This window comes from Centroberyx affinis, unplaced genomic scaffold (assembly GCF_046629955.1).
Source record: "Centroberyx affinis isolate AG114_WGS23_722 - 3 ecotype Tasmania unplaced genomic scaffold, CSIRO-AGI_Caff_v1 ptg002297l_1, whole genome shotgun sequence".
NCBI lineage: Eukaryota > Metazoa > Chordata > Actinopteri > Beryciformes > Berycidae > Centroberyx > Centroberyx affinis.
In genome coordinates, this window is record NW_027280571.1 from 52,387 (window position 1) to 71,992 (window position 19,606).

Consider the following 19,606-nt stretch of genomic DNA (forward strand, 5'->3'; position numbering starts at 1 on the left):
ATGCCCATCAACAATTACAATTCAATTTTCTCCCTGGGATTGCACTGTAAGAAACTGATAAACTGTACTACTACCTTGCATCTAATTAGTTTGTTACAGGAAAGTTTTAATTTTTTTTGTCCTTACTCTCACCAGTTCATATCTTGAGATTTTTCTGCCAAGGGAATGTATGTTAAACCATGAATTTATGTTGTTGTGTATTTGGAGGTTGTAAATAATATATGCTAATTGAACATTGTTATTCTGTCCATTTAAACAATATATTGACCTCAAAAATCAAATCTTGTGACCGTTTCTTACAGATATACTTTGCATCCATATGCGATGGAGGCCTCCACAACAAGTTCCTTGAGTTTAACAACTCAGTCGGCCACCATGGAGAGAGTGAACACATCAGTAGTAGTCTGCCATGATGGTCTTTGCCGCAATGGTGGAACATGTCATCAGCTGCAGTTGCCCAGCGGAGCTCTGCTCTCCTGTGATTGCCCACTTCACTTTACTGGAACTTTCTGTGAGAAAGGTAGGTTTGGAAATGTGTGTTTTTAGCTGACAGTGTATCCCAGTTTTCTGTTTTTTTCGTCAGTGAAGAGCTTTCAGGAGTAAATTATTTTTCTTTAAAAACTACTGTACTGTGACCTCCACAGTGGTATCATCAAGAGCCAGCCAACAAATTATGGTGGTTAATATATGCTGAGCCTCTCTGGGTAATAGGTTTCACTATGAGGGAGAATGGAGTCAGCTGCATTAGGAATTTTGAGTGATGTAAATTATTCAGGATATGATTAATGAAATGAAAGATCCATATAAGCAGCTTGAACCATCACTGTGTATCCATGTTTCACCTTCACCATTCATTGTGAATGAGAATGTGACCTTGCCGCACTTGCTCAACATTCAGCTGAAGCGCTCATCCCTGTCCCCACCAAAAATATTTATTTTGTACCAGCCAATCAGAAACTAATGCTAAGGAGACATAAACACTAGACATACATACTAAAGAGTTTTTTCCTCCCAGATTTCTACTCAAGTCTGAGACGTGCAGTGTACCTTTTGAGTACTGACAACTTCACATTGCAAGTGGCCGTGCATTTTTATCAGCCATGCTACAAAGTACTCTATTAAGTGTACTGAGAATGGTCTACCCTTTGACTGTGCTAATAGTCTTTTTTATTATTATTTTTTTTTTTTTTTCCCCTCCATTGCTGGTTCCTAATGTCAACAAGTCTTAAATATAAAAATGTACTTGGTCTGAATTTCATGTAATATGTACCTTTCTTCCCTAACTTACCATACATGCTCTGACTGTTTTAGCCAGTTTCTGTCAGAGACAGCAGCGATAAGACTGGGTAGTAGTGTGAATTATGCTTTGCTTACATGTGTGCTTGATAAGGCAAGCTGACGTGCTTACAGCTGAGGGACAAGTCAGATGTTGATAACCATGTTCACTCACCTGCTCTCTAGCTGTATGACTGATTTTCCAACATGGAGTAAATAGGTAGCTAGATAGCTAATTAGATTGCTATATTAGCTGTGATATGTATGCTTGTTTTATCTGTTCCTTGCCCTGTAGGAGGATATGGGCATAGTTATCTATCACTGAAATACAAGTGATCAAATTACATCAGTGCTAAGATGAAAATCATATTACCAGTGAAAATAATAAATCACACCATCGCGTATTTGCTTCAATTAAAAAACAATTTATGAGAGTTACCTTTCCAAGCATCAACAATGATGCCGGTTTTTCCCAGTTGCATTATACTCCCTTATAGTTTTAATATGTAAAACACACTTCTGGTCTTGTATAGCTCAATGGGTAGAGCATAGCGCTAACACTGCCAGTGTTAGGGGTTCATTTCCCATTGGGGTCACTCGTGCTTAAAATGTATTCACTCAGGAATTGTGTAAGGGGCTTTGGATAATAGCAGCCACCAAATGGCATGTGTACTTTGTGTGCATGGAGAACATTTCACGTCAATGGTCATACAGAAATTGGGGTTTCAAGTATGGAAGACAGATTGATCTTCTCTTGTGCAGCCCGTGTACATGATTTAAATAATTTTGTATTTACATGACAATCTGACAGAATGCAGCTCTAAAATAGTGTTAACTGCAGTTAACAAGGCTGTGGCTTGAACAGGGTTTGTGCACCCGACAGCCTTATTTGACACCTCTACAATGTGTTCCGAAATTGCTAATTTGCAGATGATTAAACAATCTACTGAAATGTTATTTGTCTCTCCAGGCACTGTTACAAAGCAACAAGGACCCCTATTTTCAGGCTTCACTCTCTCATTTGTTTTCCCATGAGAGGCATTATACGATCACCCACATGCAATGTCAAGGAAATGCTGCCCCCCCACCCCCACCCCCCTCCTCTTACAGGCATGACAAAATCCAAGAATCCAAGAATGAAGATGCAAATTTTCAAACACCCAGTAGAGAACAAGGCATATGAGATTTTTTTTTTTTACCAAGCCACTGTAGCTTTCAGGTGTCAGAGGAAGATGTTTATTGTCCCTTTAACATCAGCACATATGAGCACAGCACCACAATCATTGCGCGGACATATTTTCCATGAGGCAGTTCTCAAGCTGTCTGTCTATCTTAAAGGGTTACTGATTGGAAATTAACCCAGATTGCTCACAGAGGCATTATAGCCGGAATTCATGTGATGCACAAAAGCATGCATAATAATATTATGGTTGGTATGGTTTATTATGGTTGATTTGGTAATTGCTTCAGGGTGTCTAGACATAGACACCCATAACTAGACATTCAAACATTTTTAATTTGTATTTTTTACATAATCAATTGGAGAAAAAATCATGGAATTTACCTTCTCCCTTCTTCCTTCCATGACCATAAAATGAGTTCCTGTTTATCCCTTAACTCATCACACTCATAAACTTTCCTTTAAATACCAGCACTGGCATTTACAGTCCGTTCTGCTGAGTTAGGAGGAATTTGTACTCTTCAAAAGCAGTTCAGTCTCTCAGGTTTAACAGAGTGCAATCTCATATGAGCACTCATCCAGTGATGTGCTTTGCAACAGTAGTTCTGATAGCCTGCAGACGGAGACCAGGGGCTGTTTACATGCTGACAAAGTCTCTGAATGTGTATTGCTACGGCATCTTTGCAGGGTGACAACAGTGTCCTTCCCACTTCTTGTTGAATTAAGTGATAGCCACAGGAGAAGAATAATAATAAAACAAGTCACCTCTGCTCTCTGTTAATTATGGATATGTCATACTACCTAGTGACTAATGATGTGTGCTTGTTTGTGCCCTACATGAAATGCTGAGCCTCAAATATGTCATGCAACATGTATATAATGGAAATATACTGTATGTCCCTCCATGTGTCTCTGCTGCCTCATATTGTTCAAACAGGCAATGCAATGCAAGTCCTAATTTGTAATGGTAAACTGTTTGACTTGTATCTCATACATAATCAAGTACATAAACTGTAAATGTAGGTTGTATCAGCTTACTGTCTTTATAGCAGTCTCCCAGGCTATACAGAAATTAGCATTTTAAATAACAATAGCAGTTTTTTAAATAACACTGTAATAAAAGTGCATTTTATTCGTTACCTAGTCAGAGCTAGATAAAGACTACAGTAGGGAATGGGGCTGTTAACATTTCAAGGCCCTTTAAAGCATCACACACCCCTATATAGCTAAAATTATAGGCTACATGCTGCCTAATAATCGAGGGACACATTTATACTCATTTCAAGAGGTACAGTAGGCCTACACACCTCAGCTGGAGTAGAGTAACCAAACTGTCCACAATATGATTGAAACTTCAAAGATATTGCATTTTCCTTGCACATACACACTGTCAATCCAATGCAACTGTCAGACTACTTTTCAGTCAGATTTAGTAGACAATCTGTATCTGGTCTGCTTGTAAATCTAATCAATAAGAAACTCAACATCAGTGAGCCGTGAGCCGTGAGCCATGGCCTCTTAAAATGTTTGGACCCTGGGGCTACAGCTCTGGTAGGTTGTGCCTTAATCCAGGCCAGTGCCTATAGTGGTTGAATAAGTGTTTGATATCAAGTAACCAACCATGCGACAGGTTTTGTCAAGATAAAGCCAGTTCATCTGGCCATGTTCGAGTCCTAAGCTATGATAAATTGTCTTTTCAGGGAAGACACAGTAGGTCATAGACCTTGCCAAAGACATTCTGTCAAGTATGTAAGCATTCAGTTGAAAGCTAAGTGATCACAAAAATTAGTTATGGAGTAAATGGCTGTGAGGTAAGGAAGTAGGCATGAGAGAAGAAGCCAGCGAGGCAGGAAATTATTCAGACTTGGTCTGTATTGATCATGACCTTCTTCTACGGCTCATTACCTTATGTCCTTACTTCTCATATATTTGAAGCTGTGATGTAAGATGTTGGCTCGAGTGGAATAATAAAATGGAAGTTGGGAACACAGTTTTGTCCCAATTACATCATTTCAACAACTGTTGTTAAAACACAACATTAATCCAAATCAAATCCCGCGCTCCATTTATCTCCTTTATGATCCTCCATGCCATACTGTATTTGTGTAACCTGTTTTCAAAACATAGGTAACTCAGATTATCTGCATCACGATTCCTTTCACAACTCAAACACTTTGCCTGTTCCTTCTCCAATTTACAATCTTCCACATCACCATCCCATCTTCCAACGTCTTCCACACCTTGCATATCACACTCTACACTTCAGCTTAGAATGCTAATAGCCGTTACACCTGTAGCACCCAAGTGGAGCACACTCATAAGGTCTCACTCAAGAGCGGATATAGTCAAGATAAAGCCTGTCTTGTAGTTTTTCTTCAGAACGTAGAACACTCACACACTTTCATGCTTTTCTCCAACCGTGTCTATTTCTTTGTTTCACACACACCTGCAAATAATAACTCTACTACTAATAACCAATATTGGATGAGCATTAGGATGTAGAACGCACAGCACAAAGACAATTCAGGGTTCAGTGTTAAGAGGTTTTACTACTGGTTGGAACCACTACGGAAATAATTCTACTTGGCCCTAATATGCTTTCACTGGCACAGCAGGCAAAATTGAAAATAACATATTTTTTCCTAAATTTAAGTAATTTATTTCTATAAAATTTTCATAATATACAACAACATAATGACTGAAAAATATACAAAAAATAGTAAATAATTCATTAACTGTGAATACATTTGAAATGTATGATTTTTATCAACTCTTTAAAATTCCAAAGTATAAATTGGCCCCTGGTGCTTTTAATAGAGGAGCCCTCATAACCAACTGATAGAAGCTTTTCTGTAAATGTAGTCAGCAGTAACATGGAAAAAAATGGAATGGAATTTTTTTTAGGCTGGTGAGTCTCTATTCATGCGTCTTACATTAATGGGACCCAATAAAGGGTTGTTCGCCTCCTACTTTGCCAACGTACAGTACATGCTAGGTTTTGCTGGCTTTTGTGGGCATCTAGTGTGTGTTTGCAGTAATTGTTGGTGCCTTTAAAAAATGAGCCAGCTCAATCTGCTGTACGCAGAAATTGTAGGCAAACGAAAAAGGATTGATTCATCATGTTCAGCCCAAGGACACAACAGAAGAAACAAACAAAATGTCCAAAAAAAAATGCCCACTCCACATAACTAACTGTGACGTGGTGTCCAATCTGATTGGTCAGAAAAAAGAACAACAGAGAGGAGAGTGGGTCAATGGCAGAGCAGAGAGGTGAAGATAACAGGTGTATAACCACTTGAGAAATAGTGCGATTGGAAAACTGCTTTTTTTTGGGCACTGGCCCAGTGACTGATCAATCAACTGGCCCAAATCAATGTGTCCCTGGTCCCGGGTCCATCGAGCAGTCCTTATTGTTGAACCTGGCAATTCAACTTCCCTTTTATTTACATTAGTTAAGGTCTTATTCGGGTTAAGCTGTTGACATGCACCTTTAATACCCTGCAGTATCCCTGTTGCCATGATTAAACCAGTTAACAAAATATTCCTGTCCACTGGTAGTATCGCGCTCACAGATGGAACGGTACACCTGTGCTAAAGTATGGAAAGGTGCAGCCGCCAGCAACCCCCTACCTCTTTGACTGAGTAATAGTAGATACTTATACATGCGAAAGAACTGATGATCCTATTAATAATCTTTGCATTGTTTTTCTTGACATTGAAATGTACCCAGAACGCTGTATGAGTTGAGTTTGCATGTATGGTGAAAACCAAAAGTGAATGGAATAAGATCAGAGTATGAGTTTACCCAGATTATTCTAACCCAGTTATGCCGTTTACATGTGTCGACCCAAAGCTACGTAACTTGAGTTAAGAACAGTAATGTCCCTACATGTAAATGTAGCCACTGACTGAACATCTCATCTCTTCAAATTTCTCAATATTCTTCTTCTTGCTCCTTGTCAATTCTAAATCCTCTTCATCATTCACAGTGTTCTGCTTTCAAAATCTCTTTGATCCTACATCTTCTACATAAAAGTGAACACACTTATAAGAGGATTTCCATATTAAATATACCTCTTATACTAAATATAGTCTTGGGAACCTTCCACATAAGCACAAATACATTCTCATAAATTATTTGAATTCTGAACTTAATATAAACTGCTGTGTCCCTCAAAAACTAGAATTCCCTGAGCTGAGGCCGGTGTGGCCCACTCTAAATTATCTGACATGCACCTCAACAGCATGCTATCTGCCAGGTGTACAGTGTCCTTTGTGTAAAAGCCAACAGATCATTACTGGCTGGTGGAGTTGATGACCTGAGCGGGTGCCTCCTCCACCTCTCCTTAAAGTCATTCCCCTTTGTCATCCAGTGGGAAATAACACAGCAGCACATACAGTATCCCTGACAGGGCCTTGCTGACTCGGCTCACAGGCAAACTAACAGCGTTGGGAAGGCAAAGAAGAATGAGGATCAACTATTAGACCAATTCTTGCTGTCCTGTTTACTACTACTCCTGTTTAACACTACAGCACTTAAGGGCAATGCTTTTTCTACATATAAAGTCTCACCTTGTTTATTAGTCATAGATATAAGTGTAATTGTAAATATTAAAAATGCAAGTATATTCTTCTCTATTGAATGTTATAGTTGTGCTCTATAATCTGATGTACCTGAGCCTTCTGAATGCCTCTAATGAATATGTTTTGGGTTTTTTTCTAGATACCACAATATATATCCCATCATTCAATGGTACATCTTATTTGGAGCTGCAGCCCCTTACATCTTTTCTCCAATCTCATGGTGCCAGCAGTGATCTACCTGCTGCTGTCAAAGACAACTCTGTTACTCTCTATCTAACAGTGAAAACAAGATCTACCCAGGGTACCATCCTCTACAGTGAGTATAGTCTCTTTTTTTTAATCACAAATGCTTAGTATTTGAAGGCAGTCCAGATGTTGCCTATGTAAAGTACAGATGAAGCTTGAATAAGAAATCATGTGCATCATGTTCAGTACCTTTTCATTTGACAAATCTTTTTATTTTCTTGAAGTGGAGTTTCATTCCAAAATGAGATAGCCACTCACAGGTGCACCTCTTTGTATAACCCTTTTCTGGTTGGTCGCTCTGCCAAAACACTACAAACCAACTCCAAGCGACCCCATGAAATAAACATGGTATTAGTGGCACTTATTCGAAAAAATGACATGGAGGCGCTTGAAAAGAAAATAGCCACTATTAAAAAATAAATAAATAAATAACCTACAGCATGACTGAACTAGCTTATCTGATTTAACATTGGATGCCAATGGACCAAGAAACTGCTGGATTTCCCTAGCAGTATTTTCAGGGCCAATAACAAGGAGTTCAGTGGTGTCAGAGTTCACTTGGATCCTTAGGTCCAATCCTTAATAGCCACAAGGCAGTCATTTAAAACAGCTAATCTGCTGAAATCAATAGGTTTAACAGAAAGATAAAGTTGTGTGTCATCAGCATTACAATGAAAGGCGATGTTAAATGGATGTATTATGTGACCCAAGGGTAGCACATAGCCTGAAGTGAGAACAATATAAGTCCAAGAATGGACCCCTGAGGCACCGCACATGTAATTGAGGAAAACGAGTAAACATTTTCACCAATAGACACTGAACATTTTCTGCTACATTTTCTGAAAACCAGTCAAGTGCAGTTCCAGATATGCCAGCCCATTGCCGAAGCCTGTTTATCAAAATGCCATGAGCAGTTATCTCAAATGCCGAACTAGCATCCAGCAGCACCAAAATGGAGCATTACCCAGAATGCTATTGCTCAGAAAGCTTTAACTGGTATAAGAGTAACTGGTATTGATGGCATTGATCAACTACCCTATCGAACCCCTCAGATATATTATAGTCATTTTGTGCTATGGGACAGTAAAAATATTACTTATTGCATCTTAAATATTAGAAAATTAATTTGTATATTTATGTTTTGCTGTATATGTTATTGAACACATCTGCCATCAGTATATCATCGAGTGTATTCTGTTAGGAATTAAATTATTTGGATACATTTTACCAACTAGTTTGATTTTTCAGCGGGAAGCAGAACTATATGATTGCACTGTTGACCTGTTCAAGCACTCTGAATTCTCTGCAGGCCGTTCTTCTCCAGAAAATTATTAGGATCCTTAATAATGCAGAAATAACACCTCAGTGCTTTGTTTATCATAGCCCCAGTCACTGATTAGATTGAAGATTGAGACTTTGAAAATGCGTGGTATGCTATTCCAGGGTGCTAGCAAGCAGGCTACTTAGCAACGGTTATGCTGCCATAGAAAGTGAGGCTAAGGCTGGGACAGTGACGATGAACTAGGTCCAAGTCGATCTGAATTCTGCACTGCAACACTCCAGATGCTTGGGAGTGATTCTGAAACCATAGAAAGCAATGGAAAATTGCAGGCTACCGCTTTTGCTTGGGTTTGTCATTGTGATCACCATCTTTAAATTTTAGAACTGCCACATGATAGATTTTAGAATAGAAAAGCAAAATAATTGACAAGGAGAGCTTTAAATACAGTAGCTACCCCTAGGTAAATGAATGCTTGCTTTAGAATGTTTTTGAATAGCACCATTGTGTTTGATCTGAAAGAATACAACTGTAGGGCACTAAGGTGTATATTTTTCAGCAATGTTTTTGTTCCCAGAAGCTATCCACTACTTTCAAAGTGGATACCTTGACTAGTGGCACAATTCATGTGCTTTATATGAAAGACTTAACATTTACTTACTTCACATGAAAACAAGTTGCACTCAAGCAATGCAAGTATTCTAATTACAAATTTTCACTTCTCTTTGCCTTTGTGTGAACACCGTGAATAGCAGACAAGAAGTCAGACAACAAGTCAGGATTTCAAAGCAGTGATAATACAGACTTGTATATTATAGGTTTATTTCTGTATTATATATTATAATTTTGTTCATTATAGTATCATCATGCAAAGATTTCTAGATTCATTTAGAATGAAAAACTAACCACCAATCGATTTTTTGTGCATACAACAGTCATAATTCTGCATCTTTTAAAGGGCAAAAACTGTACATCACCTGGGACAGATATAGAACATATTCCTCTCAGTAGAGTGAGCTAGAGGAACAGCACATTGGAAAAATGCCTGAAGAGAGTTATCAGATGTGATGTGAAAAACTGAATTATATTGTGCTAGATGTCAAGCTAGCAAAGTCATTTCACCTCCACCCTGTCATATTGGTTGCCTTGTGTGTCGCTACTGCCACCTGTTATCTGGCCGTGTTTATCTCAAGTCACTACTTGTCAAAGTCTTCATAGATTTACTCTATAGATTAGTCTATGAAAAAGAATGATTTCTGTGACACAATGCCATTTTATCATTTCCCATCCCCCCTTCTGCTTTGTCCCGTTTATCCATTCCCAACCAGCTCTCACCATCCTCTATTAGTGACAACGCCTGGATGCAGGACACTGCATTGACTGTAAAGTAAATGAGAAAAAACTAGTCTTCATTTTAAGTGAATTAGTTTTCATTAAATCAATATCTATCAATTCTTTGTTCTTAATCGTATTGATAATGTTTTTTACTGCTGCAGCATGTGGAAGCCGGAATGCAGACTGAGCTTTGCCATGAAGAGATGAATGTTCAGAAAGCATATATAGAGGACACAGGGCCTTTTATCTAGTGATGCTTCCCTGGCTTACAGAGCACCATCTTTTTCACATCAGAGGATAGGAACTGAAAAGAAAACTCCAGAGATCAAACAGACAAAGTTAATCAGAAGAGAACCAAAAGACATGCATTGAGATGCGGAGATTCTCTTCGCCAGACCTGCTCCTCATTCTCCACTCCCCCTTTATGCACCCCTCCCTTAACACACCGTGAGTCTCCCTCTGGACTTCACTTGTCAGCTTGAGAAGAGAAAGAGAAAGGGGGGGGGGGGGAGAGAGAGAGAGAGAGAGAGAGGTAGATAGATAAAGAGAGAGAGAGAGAGAGAAAACAGGTGACAGGCACTGACAAAAGGACGAACGCTCTGTTAGGCTCAGTGCAGGGTAACAGGGCCATGGGGACAGCAAGGAACAATATCCTTACCAAAGAAAAATAGAAAAATAAAAGATGGGCCAGCATAGGCATCTATAGTAAGAGATACGTTATTGGTCACAAATGAGTTATAGCACTAACTGGAAACGACTGCTTTGAAAAGAAATTAAGAATCAGTGATGTGGAAGCAAGTTGAGTCTGTGATGGTTATCGTTTACCTTTGCTTTTAGTTGCGATAATTGCTGCACTCCACATTCATTTATTGCTGAGACCTTCCACTGAATATATATGAATTTTGGCAATAATCTGGATTTACTTGTCATTTATCCACACACAATACAAACATACTTTCAAATTTATGGGTCAGGTTATTTATTTATTATGTGCTCTTAATTATTTCCAATTTCTGAATACAGAACATGCAGAAGATATATAGAAAACAATGAAAAGTACAATAAAATACCAGATATAGAATTCACATTGGTATGTTAATGAAAAATGTGCAATTTAGTTTTAATATTATACTAAATTTGTGAACATTAGTATAAAAAGGATAGCACCAGTGTAATGTTTTTTTTTACTAATGGCCAACATCAGTTCCCAGTGGTAGAAAAAGCATCTCTGAGTCATACATTTCAATCTCTCCCATCGTACAACGTGACATGTGTATTAAACATTTCTTGTTACCTTAAGTTTCATAAGTTTTGGTTTCTCTCAGCCACAAGAAAGACATTTGTGTGCTGCCGAAAATAGTCCCTGCAATATAAAGCAATGTTTGATACATATGTTCATCAGATTTTTAAGCTCTGTCTCTCTGAAAACACTCTCTCTCAAAAAGTCAAAAGAAAGTCCTCTCAAACAGTCAAAAAAGACTAACTACAGACGTAACTACAGGACAATCCCAGTCAAAAAGAGACTCATGTGTGAAGCAGGGGAATCAGGGTCGAGATTTTAAAGCTTTGTTTCTTTGAATTGGCAGGAATCACTTGATACCCTCATTTCATGCTGCAAACCAATGATTTGCTTGCAAGGGCATGAGAATGAAATAATTTTCTCTGGTATTACTCGTCAGTTCAAGTAACTGCAGTGTGGTTTTCACAGGTTTAGGAAGGTATGGTGTAGGATTGTGTATTATTATCTGTTCACTACATTTAACATTGACAAAATTTAAATGTTACAGTCCTTGCCTGAGGTTTAGAAATGATGGTGCTTTCAAACTAATGAAGTACTTACTTACCTTGATAGATTCATGTATAACAGTGAGCCAAAAAAAAGTAAACAGGAGTGGTAATTCATTTTTGGTCATTTTAATTTCTAACCTTCTGAAAATTACTGAACTATCATCGCAACTCGGAACAAAATTTGCATAAATGGCAAATTTAAGTGGCCACTGCAAGTGTCATCCTATTTGTGCTGGTGGGGGAAAAAAAACACTACACACACAATGTTCTAGGTCCGGCCGTAGCTCGGTAGTACACCTGGCAATATAACATCAAATCAGTTTGCAGACAAGTGGTTTAACATTCAGTTCCAGCCACAGGTCTAAACAACAGTCACATTTCAACATTAGCTGGTAGAAATTCCTCATTTCTCTTTTGTTTCTCTTTGAACATTTCACACCTTCCACAGCTGGAGCTTCAGTGTTAGTGAGCTCCTCCTCATCAATGAAATAATGTCAGTAAACATTTACAGAAGGAAAACGGTCCCAAAACACTAAACTGTTAATCCACGCGGGTTATACTCTGAAGTATTTTAGAGCAGTTGTTCTCAACCTTCTGGGGGCCAAGGCAAACCAAAAGTACAACCAGAATCTAACTTATAGTCATGGTAATTTATTATACAGAATGTCACACATGATGATTACAATGATGTTGATATTGGAGAGATTTGGACAATAGCATTAGAGCAAGAGCCTCTATCTCTCACCATTGGTATTGTTAGTGTTAGTGTTTCTGAAAATTACAACCACATTTCTCACCAACTCCACTACTTCCTGGAGCATAGAGGATGCCATTTTCTAATAGTAATGTTCTGGAAAGAAACTTTTTTAATGAAGTTATTTTGCCAGTTGAAACTTCGCAGCTTTACATCATAATGGAGTTGCTATAAGTGACTATATGGAAAGCACATTGAAAATGTCTTTGACACAACTCAGGCTTTCAGTGCTTCTGCTCTGATACAGTCATCATTTCTCTAGGTGATGGTACACTGTACTAACAAAGACAGGGAAAACTTCTGAACTCTGGACAATGCTATCAGCATAAAATGTACATGGTGGAGCTTTGCTTCTACAATGTGGGATTTTGTGCCTTTGTGTCTCACGCAGTTGAGGGGAATTTCTAGATTGAATTCATTAAAATGGCTTTTGAAGTAACTTTTTTATGCATTTTAGTCTCTATAACTCTTAACACAGACATAAAATTTTGTGAAATGAGCACAAACTCGAATCGCAGACTACATGTAGTGGACACAAGTTGTAAACATAATGTGACTCCACCACAAATAGGATTATGTGACAATACCATGAATTACATTATGCTTTACATTAAATAATACATAATTACATTATGTTATCACAAATTGAACATGCCATTTTCACATGTTCATCACCTGAAAAGGTGACAGATAAGTTTAGGCAAGTAAAATGACATTGGTTAAGGTTGGGTTTAGGCAACTAAAACTTTGGTTAAAATTAGGTCACCAAGAAAATGTGCTTATGGTTAGCGTCAGGTTTTGGTCACATTAGAAAACGTATTGGCATGAGTTGGGAACTGAACCCGGGTTGTCAGAGTTGAAGGCAAATGTAACATATTTCTGTCACTTTTTGTGCACAGAGCCTGAATATGCATATGTATTGCAAGAATTTCTGTGAGAGTCATAGCTGTAGGAATACACTAGCAAATACCTTCCCAAGGTAGCTTACTTAATGTATTTGATTTGTCAATGCGGAAAATGAGACTCTTTACTAATCATTACCATACCTTTTCAGCCCAGGAACAAAATTTTGGGGATCAGTTCCTTCATGTGTTCCTTCAAGATGGAAGCCCTGTTGCTAAACTTGGTTGTACTGGCAGTCATGTTTTGAGTGCAGCTGCAAGCCAGAACATCAACAATAACAGATGGATGCCAATCAGAATCCGGTAAGATATGCATCTGTTACTTTCCCCTCTTTTCCCCAAGGCTCTGTTGCATGGATCACTATCACTATCATGGAAACAACACACTATTTCAAATCAGTATTGCACATCACACTTAATTTGTCACCTGTGATTAAAGTAGTAAGAACATAAAAAACAGTTGTATACAAAAGATGCAGTTGTTGCAGTATTCCAAACATCAAAAAGCAATCATGTTAAACACGACAGAACATCATTTCAGGAGAATGCATATTGGAAAATGACATGGTATTTTAATTTGAAAGTATTTTATTGCCAAAACAGTTAAAGAACCACAGCAGTATTTGTACAAAAATTGTAAGCTCACCCACCCACACACATACACACACACACATATACATATACATATACATATACATATACATATACATATACATATACATATACATATACATATACATATTCAGGGTGCCAAAAGTGTTTGGACAAATAAATATAATATTCCATAAAGTTGGCATTTTAAGTATGTAGTCAAAGATTCTTAATGTGCAATGACCTCTATGAGCCTATAAGTTATTAACTTCGCCATACAATTGATAGCTTAATTTCAGATCTCCTCCAACCAGTGCTAAACCCCCTTTAGGTATTTTAGGATTCAGCTGTAGTTCTGCATTACTCAGGGCAAATATTGAGCACATGGCTGGCTAAATAACTACAAACGAAATAAAACATCTAAGTTATCAACCCGCTTTCAGTCATCATTCACCTGCTGTGAACTACAAATGATAATCTGAAATTCTTCTTTTTCTTTATTTTTGTGACACCTTTGGTGATTAGTCGTTGTGATTTGGTCATTGCTTTGGTGTTTTGCACTCAATATGGGCACTGATTCTACATAATTATAAAGACTCATATAACTCCATCAGTCCTGTGTATACCAATTAGCTTTATGTAATGCCTGTGAACTTCCTGGATCTTACCATAAGCAGGCTGTGTCTTTGCCCTCTGCTTAACCTCTTCTTTTTGCTACCAATTAATTGCTACCAAAACATTGTTTTGTCTGTTGCAGGCTTGGTTTTGTTAGGTGATGACAAATGTTTTACACCGTTAGAAAGAGAAGATTTTGAAATTTGATGTGACAGACAGTTGGACTTGAATGTGTCTGAATCTGTCTCTGAACACCCAGTAAACATCGTGTAATGAATCTCACCTATTTAGATGATTAAATTTTGTTGAAAAGATTGGATCATTATATCTGACTGCTATGAATGTCATTACCAAGCTTCATTATGCATCAAGTTTTTGACTGCTCAAAAATTGTCAAATTGAGGCAAGTATCACTCCAAAAAAACTACTTGAACATCTTTGTAGACCTTGTAGACCACTTAGAAAAAGTTCATACAGTTATTTAGTATTTAGAACTTTTGATATTGAGCCTCCTCAGGAAATTGGTCATTTTGGTCAACAGTTGGTGAGCTTTTTCCTCTTAAGTGGCTCAGAAAGACCCTTAATCTTGAAACTACAAACCTTACACCTTCTGAATGACCCAGGTCTTCCCTATCTGGGTGTACTGCAAAGCCTGATGAGGTTGTGATTATCCTAGAGATCACACTAGGTCATTTTAGACAGTGAGCTAAAAGTGGTGTCACCACATCCAAAGGGCTGGTAAGCGTTCCCATCTTATACAATAATCATTATGATCATGTATAGGATGCACAGCATGTAGAATGATTTTCTTTTTTATTTATTTTTTTATTTTGTGTCGATTTTTTTACTTGCAAACTTCAAAATAAAACATAGTATGGAAGTGAGAGTATGAAAATGAATTATCTGTCAAAATTACTATACAGTGAATGTTTAAAGTTGAATGCAAACTTACTCACCTACACATACTAAAAAATACATAAAAAAATACACATAAAAAAAATGGTAGGCTACTTTCACACTCTTAACTCTGAGACCTTTTTAACATTTAATAGATTCTCATCACAGCATTAACCAACAGTGTTTATTTGCACATAACACAGCATTGGACTCTTAACAATAACAACAACAGTCCTAGCCTCCCAGTATCCCAAAGCTGTTCCTTTTCAACTGAAATAACCCAGTCGGTAAGTGCTTGTACATTGGGGCCCAGAAACGTAGATTCCAGTATCAGCAAATAGAACTCAGTTGAACAGTCAGAGTCAATTGGTAGCGCTAGCCTAGATACCTAACAATGTAACAATCCAGTGCAATTACTTCTGCCAACTTGGAAACTTTGTTGCCTAGATTTAGTGAGTTTTCAGACCCCCTGGCGACATTATTTCTCAAAAGCGACAAACGACAAATCTAGCTACTTTTTTGGGCCGCCGGGAAAAATGTTAATGTGTTGACTCCTAAGCATTTGGCAACAAATTGGTACGGCTGATGCCGATGCACGTGAGTGTGTGCTACTTTCTTGTCTCATCCAAAGAAGTCTGATCACAGCCCTTCCCATACACAGCAGATCCTCTGTCTCTGTAGTGTACATACAGACTCACAGCTCAGGCACTGGGACCTGGGGTGAGATGATGGGAGAAAAGAGTGAGGGCCCATTGCCAAGCTCTCCCTCTCTTTCCTCTCGATCGATTCAGAAAATCTATTCATATGCAAATTAGTGCATGACATCATGTAGTGATGTTTTGAGCAGCCAATAGCTACTTTCTCCAAGGAAGGTAAAGTTGGAAACTTGGCAGCAGTGAACGCAGCTGCTTTAACCTGCTGCTCTCAGCATCCAGGACAGGAACTGTTAAAGAACTAACTTAAATAATCTAAGATCCGATGACCAAACAAAAAAAAATCCAAAATGCCCAATGGTCACGCTAACTCACTGAAAACTCCAGTTTCAGGTTTCTTTTCTCTCTCACTTCTCACTACCCAGTCATTACACCCCTCCCTTTTTTCCGCTCCCACCAATCTCACTGTCACTCAGAACATCTCAGGCACTGTTTGGCCGACACACAGAACAGTAGTAGAAAAATACACAAGCCTTTGTTCCATAGGGCTGCAGTTATGGTATTTTGGCTGGGTCGATCTTCCTCGCATATAGAAAGAGCTGGATGCTTTTTGAGGTGATTCGGCATTGTTATCATGGAGCCCTGGCACGACACCTCTGTTCCAGATACCTTATACTGAACAAGATTGTACTTTACTTTCTTGACGTTTGCCCACGCTGGGCTTTTGTGCTGCTTTGATAATGACATAATTGCTGCCAAAGGTAGTTACTGGAGGATGAGTACAAAACAACATGTTAGAAAGTATGGAGGGTTTTTCAAATGACATCAAAAGCCCTCTAGTTGTTGGTCTACAGCCATCGCTTTTACTCAACTGTTTGAGCTCCACATGGTTCATGCTGTTCAAATTATTTTAACGATGTATCTCAATATTTAAAAAAAATAAAAAAAAAATGTTAATGACCAAATTCCAAAAGTCAACATTAATCCCCGCACAGGAATATTCGGCTGTCGTGACCCATCCCTAATTTCCATTCTTTTGGAGCCATTGAGCTGCCCTGTTCAGCAGTCTTGCACTACTCCACCTCGCTAATCATCACCAACGAAGGGATGGAAGTCATTGTGAATATTTAATCAAGAGTTTAGCTGCCTCTGCTGATAGTAAACATAATTGAATGAATCACATTTTTCCTTTTGTAGAGCAGCTTTCGTAGAGTGACAAGATTGCACTGAAACAATTAGAGCAATCCAAATAGGCTGCTAAACAAACTATAGATACTTTAGACAGACACTTTTTTCAAGTGTTTGCCTGTATTTTACTCACACTTCATTATCTGACTAAAATGTCAGTCTCTGCAGAAACAGCAGGTTAGGTGCTATGTAGATGAAATATGGATGTAATAGCTTTTATTTGCTTAGGGATACCATCAATAGTTAAGCACCAGCCGATTTTACAAGATCCTCTGAAATTAACTAGCTCATTCTTCCAGGCTTCTTGAAAGATGCAGTGACTCAGACTCCTATAACACTGACATGCTCTCTTCTTTTATCTCTCCTTCCTATAAGTTAAAACAAATTAACCCTGCATTGTTCAGCAGATATCAATAATTGTGGGATGAAAACAACTATATGGATTTCATTCAGGAATTAAAAACTACCATCTCAGTTTTTAGACTTTAAGGCTATCCAGAGAGATTTTACCAAAATGTAAATGTTATGGAAGAGGTTCAACCTCATTGTAATTACAACAATCAGTGTAGGACAACCAACTTCCATTATCACTGTTTGTGTGTGTGTGTGTGTGTGTGTGTGTGTGTGGGTGTGTGGGTGTGTGCATGTAGACCTAGATTGAGATCAAGTATTTTATTCCAGCACCCTGACAAGATCAGCACTATATTCTATGTTGTAGAAGTTTGAAAAGTCTTGCTGCATCTTTGAACTATTTGAACTTATGCCTTAATGTGACAAGAAGACTAAGGAATCACTGAAACATTGTATCAGAAACCACTGGCTACTCAACTCTCACAGAACAGACAAAATAGCCTTGAGTCCAAATAGAAGCCGTAAGATTTCTACTCTTAGAAGGAGGGCAAAACTCCACTGAGGACTATAGTATGATTGATGTCTTATATCTGCCAGAAATAAGGTGCTCTGTGTAGTAACAGGCCGCATCCTACTGGGCCCCTGGAGGGCCAAGTGGTGGAAAAAAAATCGATGCATGTAAATGCTTCTAAGTTCAGTGTGGGATACTTCCTGTTTGTGTGTAATATCACTCTCATCCTTCCTGTCTCTGTCAACTATAAAATTAAAAAGCTAAATTGCAAAGAGAAAAACAATTACACTGATTGGCCCAAATGGGACGCTAGATTGTTTATTTGTTCGTTCTTGTATCATGTGATATCTCAGATACTGCTGATTGAATTTAACAAAACTGTAGGAAAAGATGCATCTCACTACCACGTTCCAGAATTTTCAATATTATACTCATGGCCTGATTGCAGGTCAAAACAAGATGACATGTTTGTTTGGACTGTATCATTTGTGGGGGCTGACAGTTACCTTGTGTTTTTTTAATGTTGTATGTTTTACTGTGGGGTTGTTGCACATGACTCTGGGCCATACTGGTAGGATTAACCTTACAGAGCTGTAAGACTCCCGATGCTCCTCTGGTCAATTGTGGAGCTGTGTACATTGTTGGATGAATCCCTCTGTGTTTAGCATTCACTGTAGGATTCATTTTCATTCACACACACAGTCAAAGATCAACGAGAGTGGCACGCAGCATTCTGCAGCATCACATTCCATTGCTTGTTACAGGTGAACTCCGAGTCCCTGGCAGATATGATTATTCAAATTTATGCCATTTTTTCTGAGGTGCTTTTTTCTCTCCATTCAAAGGAAAGGGAGTAGAGTCTCAGTCTCAAGTGCTTGTTCTGACTTACTGGGAATATTCTTTGTTATGACAGACTGAGAATTTTGTCTCTAGCAACTCATGGTTTATGATGTTCATGTTAATGTTGTTTTTATAGGCTGTCAGATCATTTCTGTTTAAAGTGTAATAAATATTCAGTTTCAAAAAGAATAGTGCATGAATACTTGGCCATCAATGACACATCTGCAATTCCCTAGATTTTTCAGAATTTTGGAAATGTCAATGTAATGCTTGGTCACAGAAATGTAAGAACCAAAAATACCTTGCCAGTATGATTAATTTGTGATGCGATAGAGCATCTCTGCATGTCTTGTAGTAAAGAATTATCAATGTTATGCTATAGATTCAAAGATGGTTGACACATCTGTTTGGCAATTAAGACAATGGGTAAGAGAGGAGTCTTGGGCTGCTTAAAGGGATAGTTAATGTTTTCAAGAAGCAACTGGTTCATGATGAATTGGAAGTGCTTTCAGTCCATCCAGAAAGCACTTGCACCTGGGTTCTGGTTTGTAATATAATGGAAGCCTAAATTGTTAGCATTCATTAGCACCACTTGCTGAAGTGGTTTAATTGTTCCT

The 19,606-nt window shown here is 38.2% G+C and overlaps 1 protein-coding gene across 1 annotated transcript in view; it reads left to right on the forward strand.

The window, feature by feature from the left end:
* eys (eyes shut homolog) overlaps positions 1 to 19,606 on the forward strand; it is a 101,850-nt gene that overhangs the window by 50,758 nt on the left and 31,486 nt on the right. The window contains exons 18-20 of the mRNA XM_071532976.1: positions 303 to 520; positions 7,179 to 7,355; positions 13,496 to 13,646. Coding sequence (XP_071389077.1) covers positions 303 to 520; positions 7,179 to 7,355; positions 13,496 to 13,646 — 546 coding nt within the window. The remainder of the gene's footprint in view (positions 1 to 302; positions 521 to 7,178; positions 7,356 to 13,495; positions 13,647 to 19,606) is intronic.